The sequence below is a fragment of the Ochlerotatus camptorhynchus genome, unplaced genomic scaffold (assembly GCF_037179485.1).
Source record: "Ochlerotatus camptorhynchus isolate MF236.1 unplaced genomic scaffold, CSIRO-AGI_Acam_v1.1 ptg000328l, whole genome shotgun sequence".
Taxonomy (NCBI): Eukaryota; Metazoa; Arthropoda; class Insecta; order Diptera; family Culicidae; genus Ochlerotatus; species Ochlerotatus camptorhynchus.
Genome location: NW_027040816.1, coordinates 181,042 through 202,933, shown reverse-complemented (window position 1 = coordinate 202,933; position 21,892 = coordinate 181,042). Strand labels below are relative to the sequence as shown.

The 21,892-nt window shown below is 38.5% G+C and overlaps 1 protein-coding gene across 1 annotated transcript; it reads left to right on the top strand.

Annotated features, from left to right (window-relative positions):
- Positions 1 to 494: 494 nt before the first annotated feature.
- Positions 495 to 981, top strand: LOC135708185 (histone H2A-like). Its single transcript, XM_065230192.1, has 2 exons — positions 495 to 903; positions 956 to 981. The coding sequence occupies exons 1-2, from the start codon at positions 495 to 497 to the stop codon at positions 979 to 981; spliced, it is 435 nt and encodes a 144-aa protein (XP_065086264.1).
- Positions 982 to 21,892: the final 20,911 nt, after the last annotated feature.

Here is a 21,892-nt window from a genome sequence, read left to right as displayed (position 1 = left end):
CACAGAATAGAGTGTTGAGGATGATCCTAGATCGTCCATTCGACACAAGAATAGCAGACCTCCATCAAGAGGCAGAAATTCCCAAAGTAGATTCCAAAATTGATGATATGACAACTAAATTTATTCAAAAATGCAATCTTTCTGAACATGCTTTAATAAGCAATTTGTACATAGTAGGTTAAGTGTATATAGTAGAGTAGGTTAGTTTTAAGCTGTAAATAGTAGTATTAAGTAGTTTCTCTTCAAATTCTAAAAACAAAACAAACCAATCCCACCAAGGTGGTCGACCGTGTACTAAGTCTAGGACTAATTCTGTAAAACAAATTTTGAATTTTGCCCATACCTAAAGATGAAGAAATCATTAAATCACTTAGTAAAAATTTATATGGTAATCGTCCAAGTTAAACTAAAATAAAGATCATTTAAACTAAAACTAACTAAAACGAAATGTCATCATTACAGTTCAGCATCGAACTGTTCGTGTCGTTCGTTGCATGTCTGGACGTGGAAAAGGAGGCAAAGTCAAGGGAAAGGCAAAGTCCCGTTCGAGCCGCGCTGGATTGCAGTTTCCAGTCGGTCGTATTCACCGTCTACTCCGAAAGGGCAACTATGCCGAGCGTGTTGGAGCCGGTGCTCCCGTCTACCTGGCTGCCGTGATGGAGTATCTGGCCGCTGAAGTTCTCGAGTTGGCAGGAAATGCCGCTCGTGACAACAAGAAAACCCGAATTATCCCACGTCACCTGCAGTTGGCCATCCGCAACGACGAAGAGCTGAACAAACTTCTTTCCGGAGTGACCATCGCTCAGGGTGGTGTCCTGCCAAACATCCAGGCCGTCCTGTTGCCCAAGAAGACCGAAAAGAAGGCCCAAATTCGATCCAAGTTCCCACCCTTTAACAAAATCCGTCCTTTTCAGGACGACCAATTTGATGGTAAAGAGTTTCGTTTTCAAAACAGTTTATTTCGTGGTGCGCAAGGAGTGATAAAATGAATCCATTAAAAACATGGTTGAATCTTTCTGTCATGCTCTCCCTAGTTAATTGATATCCTCATCGAGTATGATGGTTGATTAGTGTAGGCGTGTCTTGAATTCCAAGAAATTAACCAGTGCAGTGAATTAACTACCTACGTGACATCGGTTTACTGGATCCCGGTAAATGTACCTTACTCTCCGCTTTGGACATGAACTGCTTGCCTTCAATAAATTTAGTGATTTGACTAGTAACTTCAAAAGAGGTTTTCCTCGGACCGCTGATTCTGAACTGTATTGTTCCTTCATTGCTCAACATTTACCGTTACCGTTGGGACTTCCGGTCTTCTTTGCTTAGCCAACCGGTTAATCGTATTGAAGCGATACTTCTAGATTATTATTACGCCTATACTGTGGGCTCATAGAACAATAAAACCGAGCCTGGTTAGTAGGTGAACACAAAATACTAAAGTAGAACATTCTACCAACATATAGAGTCCAAGAGATTCCTTCAAAAAGGCACAATATATGCGACCGAAACTTCGGATGAAATCCAAACAGATATTTTGAGAGGAACCAGTCGATCACAATCCTCTTATTGAGTTTAACCGGTATTAACAGATAAATAAGACGCGTTAACCACGAATCCTTGGGAATGATCGTGACACGCTTCATATGGATGACGAATCGTCCTCATCTCATCCTCAGAAAATGGTACCCATTATTTTAATCGGCATCCTTTTGAAAAATTCCCCTCACAAAAAGGCTTTTCATGTACTGCCAGAGGGTAGGGGGAGAGGGGCAATTTAATTATTACTAAAATGAACGAAATTTACAATGTGCGCTTCCATCGTGCAAACTTTATTTTGATTGCCGAAGCATACACTCAAAAAATTTACCACATAGATATCTAATGGATGAAAACCATGTGAATTTCAAATAGCTAAAAATCCCACCACAAAATCACATGAATATCAGGAGGACGATGAAAGTCATGAAAAAAGTGTCGGAAAGGCATTAGAAAATTAATCGTTAAACTCTTTCTTGATAATGTTGTGGCCCTGAAAAGGGCCATTTTTCCAACGCGGTCGGCGTAGTTGCCCTTGCGGAGCATGCGGTGAATACGACCGACTGAGAACTGCAGCAGCTGGGCATTCCATGACGACGGCCCAGTATACCGGAGCACTGGCACCAACGCACTCGGCGTAGTTGCCCTTTCGCTCCCAGGCTCTGCTGCCGCTGCTCTGCTGCCGCTGCTCTGCTGCCGCTGCTCTGCTGCCGTTGCTCTGCTTCCGCTGCTCTGGTACTGCTGCTCTGCTGCTGGGTCGACGATCGGATAGACAATGATGGAACGGGCGACCTTGTTGGACGCTTATATAGTAGAACAGAAAATATCAGAGGTGTCAGATACTCGCATCTGATGTCTCGGTTGGAGAAAGTATAAGAATATAAAAAAAATCAATCGATTTTCACCATCTTTAGACAATGGTTTACTTTTAACAATTTTTCAATAGTTTACAAAATAAAATCAATAGTTTTGAAACATTCAGCAAATTGCTAGAAATATTTCATTTATTTGATGCCATTATCTCGTAAATCTATCGAGAGACGGTTGAGTTATTATCGTTCAAAATCTTTTAATTTTTCGTAACTCATCCAAAATGACTGTTTTCAATTTTGTACCCCCGTATGTTGCCGAAAGACGTTATCCAACGTCAAAAAGGACTGCATCCACTTTCTATCGCCAATCACTCGCGACACCAGCGCCTCACCGGCCGAATCAACTCGCGACCAACGCCGAAATCAGAACCAAAAATTCCAGCGACCGAAAACCCACGCGTCTAATAGCGGCTACGGCACACTTCGATTGCATTTCTGAAACACAACCTCAACGCACAAACACGACGATGACAACATTCGTCCAGGAGGCGGAACGCCAGCACGCACAAACAAAGGGAAGACAAAATGCACACACAGAACACGGCACCAGCTGAACTGCTAGTGTACACACTCATTTTTTATCGCTAGAAACCAGCAATATTTTGCTGGATTTTTCCGAGCTGTAAGCTCAGCAATCTATCCAGCAAAATATTATTGCTGGACGACCAGCAATTTAGGCCAATGTCAAATTGACAGCACTTTACTGATTATCCAGCAAAACGGAACATCAATCATTTTGCTGGAAGAGCAGCAAATCTCGATTGTTGTTTTTTAAAGAGGCATTATTGGAATAAATATTTTATTACACTTTCATGTAGTTGTATATAGTAATTAATTAAATGTGACTGCACTTCTTTAAAAAATCATGTCTTGAAGAAGCTATGATGGGCCATCCTGGGTGAGTTATTGTTGTTGTTGTTTCTTTATTAAGGAGACTCCTGGGTAGGTTTGCGAATGAAGAAACTGTAAATTTCAGAGAAAAACGAAAGTTTTTCAACTTAATTCAGGTTGCTAAGGTAGTTTAGTATACTTACTTCATGACAAAAGCTCTTTTTATATAATATCCATGATATTTTGTGAGTCGAACACTTTGAACATAAAAATAATCATAAATCGTCAAGGTACGAATAATAGATTTTGGCCTGATTTTGACGTTTCATACAGTTTACTGGAACGTTCAGCAAAATATTTCATTTTACTGATTTTTCAGCTCAAGTTAGTTTTGCTGGATGCGATTCAGCAATTCATTTTGCTGGAACAGGATTTCAAAATTTGGTGTGTATACGCTTAATTATCATCGGCAGTAAAAGCGAACCCCACACGTATCAATATACTGACGCGAAGGGGAATTATTGACGTATATATTGATGATGTGAATACAGAATTATTGTCAATACCGATGTATTGACGTCAATATAGAATGTATTGACAATACGATTATTGTCAATAACAGCAAACGTGTAGGGTCCACTTAACGTTTAAATTAGACACTATTATAGATTTATCAAACGATTATTCGTCTGCAGGAAAATTAATTCGAAAATAAAGAACGGTAGAGGTAGAGACATCAATTTTATTTACTGATTGTTTTCATTGTATTTGACGAAGATATTAGAAAATTTATCGCATGTCCGTTGCTTGGGTATTCGAACCAGGTACCCTTCCGATCACCAGCCGCTTGTCTTGCCATCTGAGCTATCCTTTTTTGGTACTGTCGGCCTACATGTCCCTAATTTGGGCCCATCGCTAAAAGTCTGCTATTTATCAAATTTATCTAGATGAACGCGTCATTAGGACGGTACTAATGGATATTTTTGGTCGCTATTGAAAATTTAGTCGATTGCTGAATTTATGTATGGGCCCAAATTAGGAACATGTAGGCCGACATTACCTACATTTCCCCTATCAGAGTAAACAGCGGAATAAAGGCGCATCTATCGATCTAAATGAGCTTTTTTGAGCACATAATTCGACATCCTGTTTTATTCAGCATTGTACACTGTTATGCAGCATCTATTCAATATGTATGCTTATTTCCGACTTTGAATTGTTTGCTGGGTCTCTATGACCATCCATCAAGTTGACGAAAGAAGTAAAAAGAAACTGGTGAATGTCGTCTTCAGTAGTATCCATCCCCGAACTGGTCATTCTCGACAATCACGACACTCATCTGTGCTCGAATTTGAAGCAATTGCTGCTTAAGCATTGTTTTCATATTATTTTGTCTGTACTGCAGAAGTCTTCACTGCTTTCGTTGTACTTTACATCATCAGCAGCGAGTGTTACGTTTTGCCTGTGAGCAGCGACCATTACTGGTGATTGTTGTTTGTCATGGCTGTACTAACAATCAATATGAAACTAACGATTTTAAATTGGCTCACCACTTTAGTAGCCTATTGGTCCCAAGCAAACGATTAACGTACCCTATTCTAGTCAAAATTCTAGTACTACGCAATGTTTGTTTTGATTCGCTATGAAAGTTTGACAGATAAAATGAGGGGTTATTGGTTTTTCCTATGTTTCGAGGGGTGAATCGATTAGCTTGGGACCGAAGAGAGTACCAGAGCTGTGCCAAAAAGTTGAGCACGTTTCTGCGGGACCTTCTAGTCTTAGAATTACCTCTATGGCTGTACCGCTCACTGGGTGACAAAACGTCATGTCAGCGATAGTCGGTTGATGCGTCGTGTGAAAGTGTCGAGTGAGTGTCATGATATTTTGCATTACTGATCGTGAGATGATCTATTTGACTCGTGACTTATGTTAACTCGATCAATCGGAACGAAAACACTATCTCTTCCATCATCATCAGTTCTTACGCGAGAAGTGAAAGTGGCGTCAACAATGTGGTTACGTATGATTGATAAGGGGAGAAAAATATGCGTGATTTCACTTGCAGAACCTTAGATCGAGGTTTACCTTCGATAGGACGAAGTTGCATCCATTTATAGACCTAATTTGAGTACAGTAGATCGATACTACATCCACGTACCTGGAAAGTTTTCATGTTAAAATGGTGAGATTTAAAATTTTAAGTAGCGGTGCCGGTGGTGTAGTAAGCGTGAAAAACCGGGGATTTTGAAGAAATTACTGGGTTTTGAGACTTCTCCTCTTCTTCTTCATCTTGGATTTCTACGCTTCTGTAGGTAGCTTTATGCCGGATCTCAACTTAGAGTTCAGAGTTTTTAGCCGCCATGACTTCTCAGATTAAGATGAGAAGGTTGCACTGACGATCATCAAATGGCCTGATTATGGCATTTATTGAATGGACTCACCTGATAATACACACTAGACGTAAAACTCACAGTTACTGTTTGAATATTTTATGTTTATTCTAATTGTGTAACAACGTTTTCACAAGTAAATCATGGACCCAACTTTAGGGACACATTTATTTTCTATGTTCCTAACTATGGCCCATGAAATTCATTTGACAGCATTGGTGAAATTCTTAATTGAAAATATTCTGTGTTTTTTTAAGGGCGTATGCACTTACCTTTGATTATTTTGCTCGATTTATTTTAGAACATGCCTATCAAAACTGAACAGTTAATATTGTCATTAGAATTGAAAGCTGGAAAATCCCACTAGCCAAAATCAATTGTTATCTATTGTGTACGTTATACAGTGTCGGAAGCAGTGCGCATTATATCGCATTATATCGCATTATATCGCATTATTCTGCGATTACAGCGCACATCTTTCGATACTATATATATCGTTTAGAACGAGAGTAAAATCGATTTTCACTCTTCGTTGTTGTTTATTTATTAAGGAGATTTTCTGCTGGTTCGCCTCCGACCATTTCCGCTAGTTGGGTTTTTTTGACGTAGAACTACGTCTTTGTCGACTATACTGGGGTGCAAATCAAAAAATATGTGTGGTGAAGGAGTGTTAGGTTTTGAACGCTTGTAACTTTGTCATTTATAGATAAAATTAAATTCCAAATACGTCAATCGATAGGATATTACATTACAAACCTGCTGAAATAAATATTTTTCCAATTGATCTGTAGCTGAACTTTTGAAAATGTACAAATGATAATTTTATCACTGTTTTCATGAAATAAGCCTTTTTCCCAAACCCAGTCATCATAAACGAATACCACTTGGTTGCAAATCATTCTGCTTGAATCTGAAAAGATATAAATCAGCGCTGCTCTCCTGCCTCTGCTCATTAGTTAGGTAGGTTATCACTTTTTTTCAATTCAAATAAAACACATCCCCAAAGGGATATTTTGTAAACTAGTTGAAAAACGCAAATATTAAATTAGAATATCAAATTAAACAGAGATGAAGTAGGCGAATCAACTAAAATGATAAATCAATGTACTACCATAATCAACAGAAATAAACATAATTTTACTACTACTACTGCCTCTGCTCATTACCGCTTCGGACGGCATGGCACTAGGTTCTGCAGCAAGCAGGACTAAGTCAGCGGCTAAAGGTGGATCACGGTGTGTCCACCACAATGAGGAATGAGACTTGAAAAAACATGCATGTAAAACCCCCTCCCCCTTAGCAACCTCTCACCCTCCCCCCTTAACAATAACCCGAAAAAGACATGGACTTAGACGATCATTTTTTTCCGAGAAATAAATTTCAAGTAAGCCACAATTATGTATAAACAATTAATTTTTTACATGCAAAGCCAACATTTTCAAAAAAACAATTGCTTAACAGATTCTGGACAGTTTTTCATCTCCGTGTAAATCGCAACCACTTAGATCGCTTTGTAGCGACCACATTTATTCAGTCCAACGTAACACAAAGTGATGCTTAGCATTTAAGATTTATAGCTTTGCTAGTTGGACCTTCTGAACGCACAACACCAAACTTAAAAAGCAATCTCTGTCAATTACAATTAATTACTCCTGCTGCACTGGGGAAAAATTACCAAAATACCACAACAACACCCCAGCGTTAAAACGGAAAGACCCCACCCAGCCTTTTAAAAACACGTGCAAGCCAGGCCACCACCCACTCAAAATTGGTGTCAAGTGTGTTCTTCAGCTCTCAGTCAGCGCTCACTCGCAGCAGTTTCAACAGTATAGCAGTGTCCCATGGCAGAAATGATTGATGGTCTCTGGCTCTGCGACGGATTAATGAAAAACACGGGTGCTGATGGGAGAATAAGCTGAAACAAAAAAAAAATGGTTTTCAAGTGACAATTATGACATCGATCGATCAGCGTGCGGTACCTTGCTGCTCAGCAGTCGGTTCTTTATTCTAGATTTAATCTCTTCTCTTTTTGTGACACGTTGGGGAGGCTGTGCACGTTGCATCTTCCTTTTTCCCGCTCTTGACAATCCGGGGTATCGATTGGTGATGGGAAAAGGCCGTCTTTCAACTGATAATTCTTTGGAAATGTTCCAAGTATCATCAATCATGACAGGTTAATTTGCCTTTCTACGTGTTTGTTGCGTTGCCAAGGAAAATTTCAAAGAAATACTCATTTGTTGTTGATGATTTCAGGGAAACTTTGTTTTCGGTTGGAGATAAGCGTTCGGAAAAAAAAACTTTCGTATGTACGTAGCATTCGATTCAAAATAATTCCGGAAACCATAAATTCATCTTAAAGAGATTTCTCCGTGCTCTTAAGGGCGTACCTAGCTCGAACGGGGCACAAGCAAGCTCTACCAAAAAAATGGATTTACTGTGCCGCATTTCGCAGAAGATGAGAATAACTGGGGAAAACGTACGATATGGAACCCAAACAAACACTCCGTAGATCGCGGAAGCACTGGCTCGTCAGATTTCGCCTTCATTGAACCTACAATCAACCGTGTACCCATCGACGACGTAGCTATAAATAGGACTAGAAGGAGAAAAAAAATAACTCTATTCCATCAAACTCAATCATGATTCCGCAGTGCTCAGCTCAAACCACGTTTTGTGATGATGGGAAAAATGAAGCAAGGAATACAGATCTCAATCGTAAGGCGCGCATTTACCAAACCACTCAACCAAGCACTAGGAAGCCAGAGGGGAAAGCAAAGGGAAAGCCACCCAACGTGAAAATGGATGAATTCCAGCGGAAATCGGAAGCAACCGGTAAACGTATTCAGCGAACCTTTGAAGAGTTTGTCGTTGCAAAAGGGAAACTGTGAGATCCCCGAAATTTGAAATTCTTGTCGGGTATGAAGTTTGTTTTTTGAGGCTCGGAAAATGGGAGACGGTTTGCCGCAGTGTTTGAGGCGTTGATGGGAAAATATTGTATTCAAGCACTTACCACCCGGTGGAATCTTGGCAAGCGATATATTGAGTGCTTCTGATGGTCACGTCTGGAAAGTTATAACGCTTGAAGGGCATAATTTTCAGTTAAGTTGATGCTACTGGTTATGTCCCGTTAATTTCCTGTCTGTATTTAATGTTACCGCTCAACCGATAAAAAAAGCTGAAATTTGAACTAAGCTCACAGATATAGGGAAGTATACCAGATATGACACAAGTGGGCCTCTAATAGGACATGATTCAAAGCATTCCGACTCGAAATTAATGCTACTTAATACTGCTTCCCACCACGCAATTTCTGTTCATTGCCTATTTTTTGAAAACCATTCCTTTTTCTCTTTTAAATTGTGTCAAATTGAGATGCAATTCAACCTTACCCTTACCCTTTTAACAAACATTCAGTGTCTAAACACTTTCCTTAGTACCGTAATCCGAAGTAAAATTTAAGTTTTGTCAAATGATTTCCGTTAATAATAGTTTTATAATTTACTGTTCGAAAATTTGGAAAAGTTAGTTTGAGGTGAAATTGATCAAGATCTTTATCCATCTGTTTCTAGCGTAGAATGTATTTAAAATGCATAGTTTTTGTTAATTTCTTTTGCAAAGGTCAATTCATGATTTTACTTCAAATGATAACTTATTTCAGCAATTCATTGCTACATGGAAATACACTTTAACAATTGATTGTTTATTCGCTTCCAGATAGCAAAGCTATTAAAAACAGTAAGAATACAAACGTCAGAATATTAAAGAACACAGAGCTTTCTTGCGATTAGCCAACTTTCCAGCTCTTTTCGAAATCACCGTTTTAGTTGTTGCCGGTTCCGTATTGTTGGGTTCCAAGTTTTCTTGATCAGCCTTATCCTGGTATTCCTTTTCAAATTGTCATATCTCAGCGAAGGTTCAATTTTTTTTTTGAAATTTCAAATGATTTGTAAATTAAATGTAATGTACTTCTTGTTTAAACGATCAGATTTTTATGTAGGACTACGTCTTTAATTTCTATACTGGGGTTCTCATTAAAAAAAATCAATATTCAGGCATGTAACGAAAAATTCCAAACATGAACGCAACGATAGAGCGCAAATCGACCGTTGACCCCTCACCATTTCACCAATGAAAGGAAGGGAGGAGAGAAGCAGTGGTCATAGTCATAGCAACGCTTGCCAATTCGTTTTCTTCGTCGTTCGATTCTCTGCTTGATCGTCAAGCAGTTCAGTTCAGTGTTAGCTCGCTCTCGAGTTGTTCGAAAAGTTCGTGGCGATAGTGTTCACGATCTCTGTTTCGCGGTTTTTTGGTGTGCGTGCCAGCGCTGCCAGATTGTTTTTCAAGATTATCGGTATCAAAGGTTTAAGAAAATCGGTATTTATCGGTATTCTAATTTTTAGATTAATTTCATATTTTTGCCGTTTTTGGTCTTAAAGTTTGAATTTTCGCCTTCAAAATTCAAACTTTAAGACCAAAAACGAACATTTTGCTTTGAAGCCGGAAGAAATTTCCGGGGAATGTTTAAATTAGTTTCTGAAAGAAGCCGAAAAAAATTCCAGAGAAAGAAAAAAGAAGCTCTTCTCGAAGAAGTTTGAAGAAGTTCTACGTAATGTCGGAAAAATATCCGGGGAACTTCTGAGACAAATATTGAGAAACTTTTGACGTAAACAACCTATCGGAAAAAAAAATCGAATGACACATCCAAAGGAAGCCAGAAAATATTCGGAATTCGGAAACAAATTCCAGAAGTAGTCATTTCCAGGGGAAGCTCAGAAAAACTTTCTATTAGAAGTCAAAAAACTCATGGAACTTATCGCTTATGGAGAAACTCCCAGATGAAAGCGAAAGAAATGTCTACAAATACATTCGGTAGAAGTTTAATTGAAGCTTCTTGAGTAGATGGATGAAGCTTCCTAAAAACGCTGGAAGAAACGTCGTATGGAAGATTGGAATACACTTTTGGAGATAGTCGGAAGCCAGAGGAACAGTCGAAAGAAATTTCAAGGAGAAGTCAAGTTGAGAAAAAATGCCGGAAGAAAGAGATTTCTTGGGGGTGTTTGAACAACATGCCCTGAAGTTCCTTACATGTTCAAATGATTCAGAAATTTTCCTGATATTTATAAAACATCACTGGGAACAAATTATAGCAGGCGCAATTATTTTTCCGGTTAAAATAACTATATTGTGCAAATGTTTTAGAGATTACTCGAAACATTAGTTGATTTGACTATATATATGGAGGGCATCAATTATAATCCATAGTTGGCTCAACTTTATTTTTTTTCAGTAGATGAAAAAACGTCAAACTTCAAAATACAACTATGCTTTAGTTGATTCAAGATATCTATTGTTGGCGAAAACAAAATTTTACAATGTTTATTAAACGAACTGCTCTTCATTATCGACATATTTAGGATGTTTGTTTTGCTTCTTTATCGATCTCAAAAAACAAAACTGCAAAATCATAAAAAGTGAACAAGAACATTCACCTTCGATTTGAACAGTGTTCATCTGCATGAGAGCCAGCTATCTTATCGCCTGCTCTACGCATCATAAGTTAAAAGTATGTGGATTTATAATGATCACTCGAAGCCAAATTATATAAATAAATTACATATGACGGTTGTTATAATTGATAAAAGTTATAGTTGATATAAGATGAATAGTTGAATCTATTAGGTAGATATGATTGAGTTGACGGTCAAATTAATGTTCGAATCACTATAGGTTTTTTTAAAACTTCAATATTTTCCATGTGAAAGTATCTACACTGAAACCTCCGTGTACGAAGTCTTTTTTTACGCAGTATTCCATTTACATCCCTCTTTTTACGAAGTAAATCCCAAATAACGTGATTTTTGTGATTTTGGGAAACTGGGATATACTGTGAAATACGCCACAATATGGGTATTTTTGGAATCGGAGTGACGTGTAGAGACCGGAAATCAATGTCTGACACCATTTTTAAATCCAAGATGGCGACTTTCGGTTCCATAAAAACTTTGAAATTCTGCCAAATACCCCACAATATGGGTATTTTAGGAATTGGAGTGACGTGTAGGGACCGGAAATCGATGTAAGACGCCATTTTTCGTTTTTGTGGGCTATTTAACATTATTTTTTGTTTTTATGTAACCGGAAGCTGCCATATTGGACTTCAAAATGGCATCACACATCGATTTCCAGTCCCTACATGACAATCAGATTCCAAAAATACCCATATTGTGGGGTATTTAATAGAATTTCGAAGTGTTCTTGTAACCGGAAGCCGCCATATTGGATTTCAAATGGCGTAAGACATCGATATTCGGTCCCTACACGTCACTACGATTCTAAAAATACCCATATTGTGGGGTATTTGGCAGAATTTCCAAGTTTTTCTGTAACCGGAAGCCACCACATCGGATTTAAAAATGGCGTCACACATTGATTTCCAGTCCCTACACGTCACTTCGATTCCAAAAATACCCATATTGTGGGGTGGTATTTGACAGAATTTCCATGTTTTCCTGTAACCGGAAGCCGCCATCTTGGATTTCAAAATGGCGTCACACATTGATTTCCGGTCCCTACACGTCACTCTGATTCCAAATATACCCATATTGTTGGGTATTTGACAGAATTTACAAGCTTTTATGTAACCGGAAGCCACCATCTTGGATTTCAAAATGGCATCAGACATCGATTTCCGGTCCCTACACGTCACCCTGATTTAAAAAATACCCATATTGTGGGGTATTTGCCAACATTTTCAAAAACCTCTTTTTACGAAGTAAATCCCAAATAACGAGTTTTTTTTTACGCACTAATTCGATTTACGAACCCCCGTTTTGGTTCGTAAATGGAGGTTCCAGTGTTTTAGGATTGTTATCTTAACATAACGAATTTGTTCTCCGTGATAACTGACGACCCCGCAATGGACCTGAAGTTTTCGGAATATTCCTGTAATACGTTTCGGAATATCCCATCATCCTCCTTGAAAGTTATTACAATTTTCCTGAAGTTATTTGTGCTGTTTTGTAGTTCTCTTCTGATCATCCTAGAAGTATTTGGAACTTCCCTGATTATAATGAAACTACCGGAAAATCTCTAATTTTCTTTGAAGGCCTCTGGACTTTCTGGAACATTCTGGAACTTCTTAAGCACTCTCGCAATTTAATTGAAATTAATTTAACATCAGCATTGAAGTTCCGGAAGTACCGGATTTAATTTCTATTTTTAAAAGTTCTCCGATCTGCCATTAAAATGAACGAACCTCCCTAAAATATTCTCACATTTTTCTAATGTTCATGTTACTTCGTTTACGTTTCCAAAATGCTCATGAACTTCTGGGAACTAAGCTGAAGTTTTTGGATATCCCCTAAGTCTAGAGATGAACTAGCCTAAGGCTAAAAATCTCTTTAATAAAGCCTAAAAAAAAAATGTATATCGCTTAAGTTTCTCGGAGTTCCATTCTGGGTTCAGTAATTTAATATAAATTAATTGATCTGTTCAATTAACATGAAACAAATTAAACTGTCCTAAATACCATTAAATTTCCCAGAATTTGAAAAAAATCCAAAATATGTCTGATGTTTTCTTAAGTTCATTAAAGTTCTCTGGACTTTTCTGAACTTTGAAGGTTCTCGAATTTTAACAAAAGTAAATGCTGTTCTCGCCATGGATGGGAATATCCAGCCAGCCATGACGGAAAAACAAGGTGGTGCTCCGTACGAAAGCGGAGTATGACTTGGTCATCGCCCACCTGAGAACTTCCAAGGTCACCCACGACATTCCCGGTGAGAAACCGTTCAAGGTCGTTATCAGGGGCCTACCAAACTTCGACCCGAAGTTTATCGAATATGAAATCAGGGACCAGTACAACCTGGTCCAAGCGCCGTCTATCGGATGACAAGGAAGGACGAAAATGTGAAGACGTATCAGGATTGCCTTTTCCTGGTACACTTCCAGAAGGGAACGGTGATGCTCAACACGCTGAAAACCATCCGCTCCATCAATTCCATCATCGTCCGCTTTGGACACGGCACCTGAAACTGCAACATTAAGCCACGCTGTGGCAACTGCTCTGAAAACCACGCCACCTCCGAATGTGCTGCGGATAAAGCTATGGCGTCCAAATGTGCCAACTGTGGTGGTGCTCACCAAGTATCTGACAAGCTGATCCCTAAACGCGAGGATTCCAAGCGCATCCGAAAACATGCGTATACCAACAATCAACCAGGACGAACGAAGGATAAGGCCCCAGATTTCAGGGAGGAGGACTTTTCGCCTCTTCACGCACAAGCGAATTCGCGAGTGTGGTCTGCTCCCCTCAAGAAACGTCTAGATCTTCTGCTGGACAAAGCTCTCCATCCCCCCCTGGATTCTGGAGACAACCAACAGTGCAAAACAACATCCCCGATCTTCTTTCAGTGGATGAACTGATGGAAATTTTCGTCAACAAGACCGGTGCTCTACGTAAGTGCCGCAATAAGCCCGAACAGATCCAAGTGCTCGGTAAGTTCATCATCCAGTATGGTGTCTAAACCGCTAACCATCGCTACCTGGAACGCTTGCTCTGTAAGAGCTAAACTGCCGGCTTCCTCCACAAGCACAGCATCGACGTGGGTCTTCTAACCGAGACCCACCTAAAGTCCGGTGACAGCTTCTGGTTGCCCCAAACCACAACATTATCCGGCTTGATCGCACCAGGTCAAGGGTGTAGCGGTCATCGTCAGAAAGGAAATCAACGAGCAACGTCCGGTTTATCGCTGTTTACTGCCCACGCCAGTGTACCGCAAGCAACGGACTAGGAATCCAATACAAGAACAACCTGACCGCCATCACTCATACTAGCTTCCGATTCATCGTTGGGGGCGACCTGAATGCCCACCATGAAGCTTGGCGAAACTACCAGAGGAACCAGAAAGGATGTCTATTGTTCGACCACGCACAACATGGACTGTACACTGTGCAGTTTCCGGACGAACCAACTTTTATCTCTCCGGCGGGAAATCCGTCCACCCTGGACTTTTTCCTGTCAAACATCGTACTATCCAAGCCGGAGGCGCACAACGATTTCAGCTCCGACCACCAACCGGTGGTGACTGGAGTCGGTGTCGACGTGGTTCCTGCTAGAAGTTGCCTGCGTAAAGACTACCACCATGTCAACTGGGTGCAGTACGGTCGAATGGTGGACAGCAACATCGATGAAAATCCACTGCTCGACACCGTAGATGACATCGACCGGGCGTTGGAAGGACTCCAACAGGCCATATCCGAGGCTGACGAGACATGCGTTCGACAAGTTCCTGTGAGGGGTAAGTTTTTTCCAATTGATTTCCGCACCCAATTACTGATTCGGTTGACAAATGTACGTAGACGCCAGTTTCAGAGGACTGGAGATCTGGGCAAAAAAAAACATGAAATGGCCGATCTGAACAGGCAGATTGCTTCCAGAATGGACTCACTCCGAAATGAAAGTTTCGGGCGTGTTGTCCAGAATCTGGACGACGATATTCAACTTGATCTTGAAGAGACTCAGCATTAAAGTGCAGTCTCTTCTAACCACTACCTTCAACAGATGCTTGGAACTGCGCTACTTTTCAAGCATCTGGAAGGTAGCAAAAATCATATCAATCCGCAAACCCGGAAAGGGTCCAACATTGCCTTCAAGATTTCAATGCTGAGCTTCGAGAAACTTATTCTCAATCGTTTGCTCAAGATTGTCGAGGAAAATAACATTCTCCTACCGGAACAGTTTGGGTTCAGAAAGGGGCATTCCACCAATCACCAGCTAGTACGGGTGATGAATAACATCCGATGTAACAAAGCTGTATCCAAGTCCACAGCCATGGCCTTGCTAGACGTTGACCGTGTTTTGGCGAAACCCAAGGGCTGCACTTTGATCGATGACGAAACATACGTCAAACTAACTAATGCCAAATTTGGACCCTTGAACCAAATGATGGATACATATAATAAGCACTGCGATAACATTGACTTTACAATGACAAAAACCAAATTAAAGCAATATTTTAATTCCTCGCATAACGTCAGCTAGAAGTAATGTTAAATATAAACAAAGACAAAATTGTAAACATAGCTCTTAAGACAACAATTGTAAAACGGTCTACACTGATTGACGACAAATAAATAAATAAAGTAAAATTGTAACAATTAGCGTTTAAGTAAAATTGTAAAACGGTCTACACTGATTGACGACAAATAAATAAATAAATAAATAAATTTTAAGCAGCTTCCCGGTCAAAAGTTTTACATCGCGACTGGACGTGGGAATGTGCCGGGAATATTCAAGTTCGTGTTTGCTGACAAATTCGCGAAGAAGGTATGATTTGGCAAGCAATTTGCCGTTGTGGCCTGAAAACAGAACCATTCGTCATATCCTCGATGATGACATCCCAAGTTTACATCGAAGAATGCCTGAAAAAGCCGTTCATCCGCAAACATAGGGACAAAGTCTTTTTAAACTTGTTGAATCACGAATTACTGGTCTTTTTGTGCGTACCAATTTACTTTTAGCTAGCCTTTATTTATTTATTTATTTATTTATATGACTGAACATCAACAGGCGTTATTTACCCCAATGATGTTACTTAAACTAAACATGAAAAGTACTAAAACAAAACATCAATAAGTACATAGATAGTCATCTCGTAAAAAAAAGGAACATTACTAAACAAACTAAACTGATCTAGAAAAAACGAACTAAACCTCCGGTGAAGCAGCTGGCGAGTCAGGTCAAAATCAAACAGTGCAGAGACCCTATTGAAGAGTCTCTGTAAACCACCGATTGCACCGAACATGCTATAAATAATTAATTCGCTGTATGGGCAGGCGCAGATGTCAATTTGCTCAAGGAGGACAGGGCAATCGGTGCGTCCTTGCAAAATATTCGCAATTAGCAGTTGCAAACGACTTTCATAGTTAGGCCGGGAGGGATCCGTCCACGGCAGTTTACGTAGCGCATATCTCAGGAACCGTCGCTGAACAGACTCAACTCTTTCGACACCGTTGTTGTAGTGAGGAGTCCAGACAACCGAACAGTATTCTAATATGGAGCGAGACAAGGAGCAGTACAACGATTTAAGGCAGTAGATATCCGTGAAGTCTTTGGCAATCCTGAAGATAAACCCTAGAATTCTGGAAGCTTTGTCGACGGCGTGCGAGATGTGCTGCTTGAAAAAGAGTGTTCTATCCAGAATCACCCCTACACACAAAAAAAAATTTTTTTTTGTTTTATTTTTAAATAATGCATTTATACAGGTTATTAACTATACTAATTAAAATATTTCTTAACACGTATGTAGCTTTTACCATTGTTCAGTAGGTAAACATAAATTTGAGGGCCGTCAAAAATATCTGCGTCTAACATGGCAAAATTATCCATTTTTGATCCCACCTCGTAGGACACAAAATGATCTCTGTAACCTATGATCTGATATTCAGCAACAACTAACTGGAATTTGTTATCTGTTATAATGATTGTGTCATGAATTTCGTACAGTTTTACACTCTGTCCATTTGATATTGTTAAAAAATCGTGTTTTTGATAAAACGTACCCTTATATATAACAGATTTACATATTTTCACTGTCTGGTGATCGATATTAGAAACATTAAGTTTATTAAAATAATCTAATTGACTTATTTGTAACTGTACAAAGTTTTCACATTGAATGTCATGTTTGAAAAAACTATTGGTATAAATGTTATATGAAAATTTGAGACATGCTTTAATTGATATAGTTTGTAAAATATTCTTTCTTGTCTTTACATTTCGTGCAACTGTCTTGTGTTGTTTGTGCTCTTCTTCAAATTTGAAGCATTTCATGTATTTAACAGGGCCTTTCTCTTTAATAGAATCGCAATAATGTAGCAAAAAATGAAATTTGGGTTTTAGCTTCGCATCCGGAAATAACTTCAAATATTGTGTATGATGATTCTCAATTTCGTTTTTCAATTTTTCGAGCAATTCTCTATCGTATTTGGGAAGTAAAATCAGATCAATTATTTTCAAGAGTGAGCAAAAAAATAACCATACGGGGTCGAGTTCAGGAATTTTATCACCGATTATTAAAGGAAAAAAATGGACGAAGCTCATCATTTGCCTTGCTGACATTTTGAAATTACCCTCCTTGATATGATTTGTTGTGAATGGCTTAGCCAAGTATTTCATTTCTGATGATCCGAGCTTAAACATTTGTTTACGATAATTTATGGTTTCCAGAGCTATGTTTAAATTATGTAGTAGATAATTTAAAACTAGCATTAAATCATATTTACATACACCAGAAGAATAGATATCGTGCATAAGGTCCACTCCAACATTTTTGGTAACGTGAAAGTATTTAAGTTCATGAAAAGTAGATTTAGGTTTTATTCCCGTTTTACGAAAATCATTAGCCGTGATGTCTTCTTCGTAGTTTTCTACATCTCTAATGTACTCCGAGTGAACTACAACATCATTCTCCATTTCAGCCTTGCTTCTTTTACAAAATCGGCAATAGTAAAACGAGCTGAAAGATGTTGTAAAATCGATGAGCATATTTAAGCCAAGATTATCACCCAATAAAGCGCCTAATACGAAATACACCCGATGAGTTTTGCCTCCAACTTGAACATCTATGCCTTCATTTTCAAGTGAAACTAGAACATCAACAAGCGGTTTAATTGACTTTTCTACGCCATATCCAGCAAAATCATTCGAATTTATAAAAGCTGCTACGAATACATTCTCCAATCTGGACAGATGATGAGTTGGAATAGTGGGAAACTGATAGTAGAAGCCACAAATTTTGTGAGTCCCAGCATTTGATCCTAAAGGATCACATATTTCGGCATCATCAGAATACAGAAAGTACGGAATAATGATACGGTTTAAATAACCTAGCTTAACTTCTTTCCACAAAGTGCCATTTATGAAATTATCTATTGTATCTGATTTTTCGAGGTTTTCCATGTGTTGTATTGTTTCTGTAAAAATAGTCCCCGTCTCAAAATACTTTTTTATCTGGAATTTAATCGGCAGGATGCATCCTCTAACTTGCTCTAAATCTATTGTGGGTTCTCCATGCATCATCATTTCCACAAGTTCATTTCCAATTGTGTACATTTTTGGTGGCTTGAACAAATCATTCTTTATCAATTGAGAAAACATGCGATGCTCAGTTGCAATGAAATCAAATGGATTGGATAAACTATCATATAGAGATTGAATTTCGATTTTTTTGCTCTCATCTGGTATGTGAAGTAGTGTAGCATCTGATATTGTTTGTAGCATTGGTCGTATTATTTTACTGATCACATCGGTTTGTATATCAATCACATTTTTTCTAGTTAAATTACTGTTGTTATGAAGTCCAAGGGTAAATGAAAAAATCGATTCCCTCACATTATTTAGCATGTCATGTCTAGTTTTTGTAACAGATTCATCCTCTTCTACAAGTTTATTTGCAGATCTACAGTTAGATTCTACATGAACGTCTACATTTGTCTCTTCTGTACTTTCGTGACTTTCTGCGGCTTGTTTTTCTGTGGGCCTAAAGCTAGATTCTCCATGAATTTGTCTCTTGTTCTGGTTTTTTAGCTTCATGCTTTAACTTAAGATGTCTTTGGTAACAATAGATATTTTGAAATTTAAGATTAGGATTACAATGAACGCACTTATATGTAAAACAGGTCGGTGTACCATGAATTTTCTTCAGATGTTTGATCAGGATCGCTGCCTCGCTGAAACTTGAGTTGCAAATAAAGCATATCATTGTTGTAAGATGTGCTCGAGGTTGATGATGGCGCTGGATTTGGAGTGTTTCACTTTCTCTTCTTTCAGAAAGTGTGTTCGGACGAATACCCAAAACAGCTCATTATATGGAGAAAAGTCCAGTCCAAACACTAGGCAGCTTTTCACCACCAGATAAATGCACTTCAAGAAAGAGCATGTTTTCCAGAAAATATTGTCCTTCACAACGTAAAACTGACAAAGGTTGGTGTCTTCCGGCCCAACGACAATAATTTTTGGTTGAAACGTATCCTTATGGCCTTTTAGTTCTTCAATTGCAGGGCCAATGTCGTTAGCAGTTATACAATGAATCACGGAGTCCTGTTGCGCTTGGATAATTGATGGCAATACTTTATGTCCCACGCGTTTGGGTTTGACTATACATGGGAAGAGCTTGTACAGCAGGAAGTTCCGAGAACCTAAAAAAAGTAACATTGATGAAATAATGATATATTGTTGGATGAAAATTATTATTATTACATTGGGAGATATCCGGCTGCTGGAGTTTTTGAACAATTTCCAAACATGTTGCGTCTCGGAATACAACGGTCGATGCATGACGGTAAAATTTATCAGCAAATGAAGTCCACAACAAAAGCAATTTATTTCCATTACCTGGATTTAGAAACTCATAGCCGATATCAATCTATAGATAGACAAATATAAAAACGGTAGATTTTTTTTATTAATATTCACTTAAATACACGATAATAACATTTACAGAGTTTATTAGGCTTGATAAACCGGTGTAATTTTTTTTTCATTTTCCTACGACAAATCTTAAGCGGTTCCATTTTGGCCCCCTTTAAGTTTGAAATTATTTGCTGGCTGAAACTGTTTACAGTTTGTATATGTAAATACATATATAAAAAAACACTGCTGCTGCTGATTGCAGCTGAAACTGGACTGTCCTAAAAATGCAAAAAGTGTGATAAAAGTGCACATTTCCGTCAAATCGTGTTGATGTCTTGGGAGCACTTATTGCTTGCATCATAAGGAATAAGTGCACCCAAGACACCAAGACCATTAGACGTAAACTTGCAATTTTATCACACTTTTTAATAAGTGAAAACGCGCTTATTAGTCCAATTTGGTGTGAAATGCGCAATTTATAGAAATTATTCATTCAATTCTACAAAAACCACATTGAAACCTTTTTAAACCTACAATGTGAGGAACTACCTTGCTGCTGATGGGGGAAATCGATTCCACTTAGCGGGAAAAAGTTTGACGGTTTTGTTTCTATTTGCTGCGGAATAACAATATCAACAAAAACCTCTTGCACTGAACAATAACTTTTTTTCTGTTTAGTCGAATAGATTTCCTGCCTTCGAGAAAGTTGTTCCTCACATTGTGAACTATTGATTGCTTCTTTTGTGGTTGTGGCAGCATTTAATGAATAATTCATATATATGATTGAATTAGAAGCAGTGTGTTTTCATATATTTTTCCATACATATAATCTAAAAATTGTTGAGTCAGCTTCTGATGCAATTAAAAATAGCAAACTGAAAAGAAGTTCATCAGGGGCAAAAAGAGGACCAATTTAAGCTTTGTCGTGAAAATTTGCACTGGTGTAATAAATATGGTAATAAGTAAACTTTTATCAAACAGAAGTTCACAATAGTTTGAACTAGGGGAACATGGAGTACGAAGAACACAAAAAACATACTGTTGGTTGCGAGGAGGCGACTCTACCTGCGATGCAGAAAAGATTGTCTTTTGTTGTGTCTAGCTGCGCGCACCCTTAATAGATAGAAAGAAAGTTTATATCGCTTCTGAAGATTTTCTGCAAAAAGATTACGCGCGATGCAAATAGATGCGAGAAATGAAAGAAGATTTGTCGAAGATTGATTCGCTAGTGTGATATTTTTTGAGCATCTAGAATTGAGATTAAGATGTGTCGCCCCCCTCGGTTGGTTCGTTCTCTATACATTTCTAACTTGAAAATATTGTTCTACTTACATAGACAGGACCTTCCGAGTCTCCAAAACGTGGCCAAGATTCCAGTAACTTAGACATTTTATTCTGTGCTTTAGGGATTTCCTTGATCATCTGCAACCGATACGGATAAGTTTTCTTCCACTTCTCCTTGACATCGGCTAAAGGTGTGTTATTATTTTGTAGCCATGCCTGATCTTCCTTCAGCGAAACTAAATCTAAATAAAACAAATTAAATAATAAAAAAAAAAACTAAATAGTATACTGTCGTTCTTAAACATATCTGTCCCAAAATCACAACAAAGTGTAACAATTTTCAACATAGGCTGAAACAACTCTTGATAAACATTTCTAAATATCCTATCTGCATTGACCGATTCTCTTCATCGACTTTCTCTTTCGTTATTAACCTAGTTGCAAAGCCATTCCCTGTTGTATTTGACGTTTTGAACGATAGATAAGAACCTCCTTTATCAAACCATGTGGTAAAAATAGCTTGAAATCTGTTTGCATAGCAGTGGTTGTCAAAAGAGAAAGTCGAT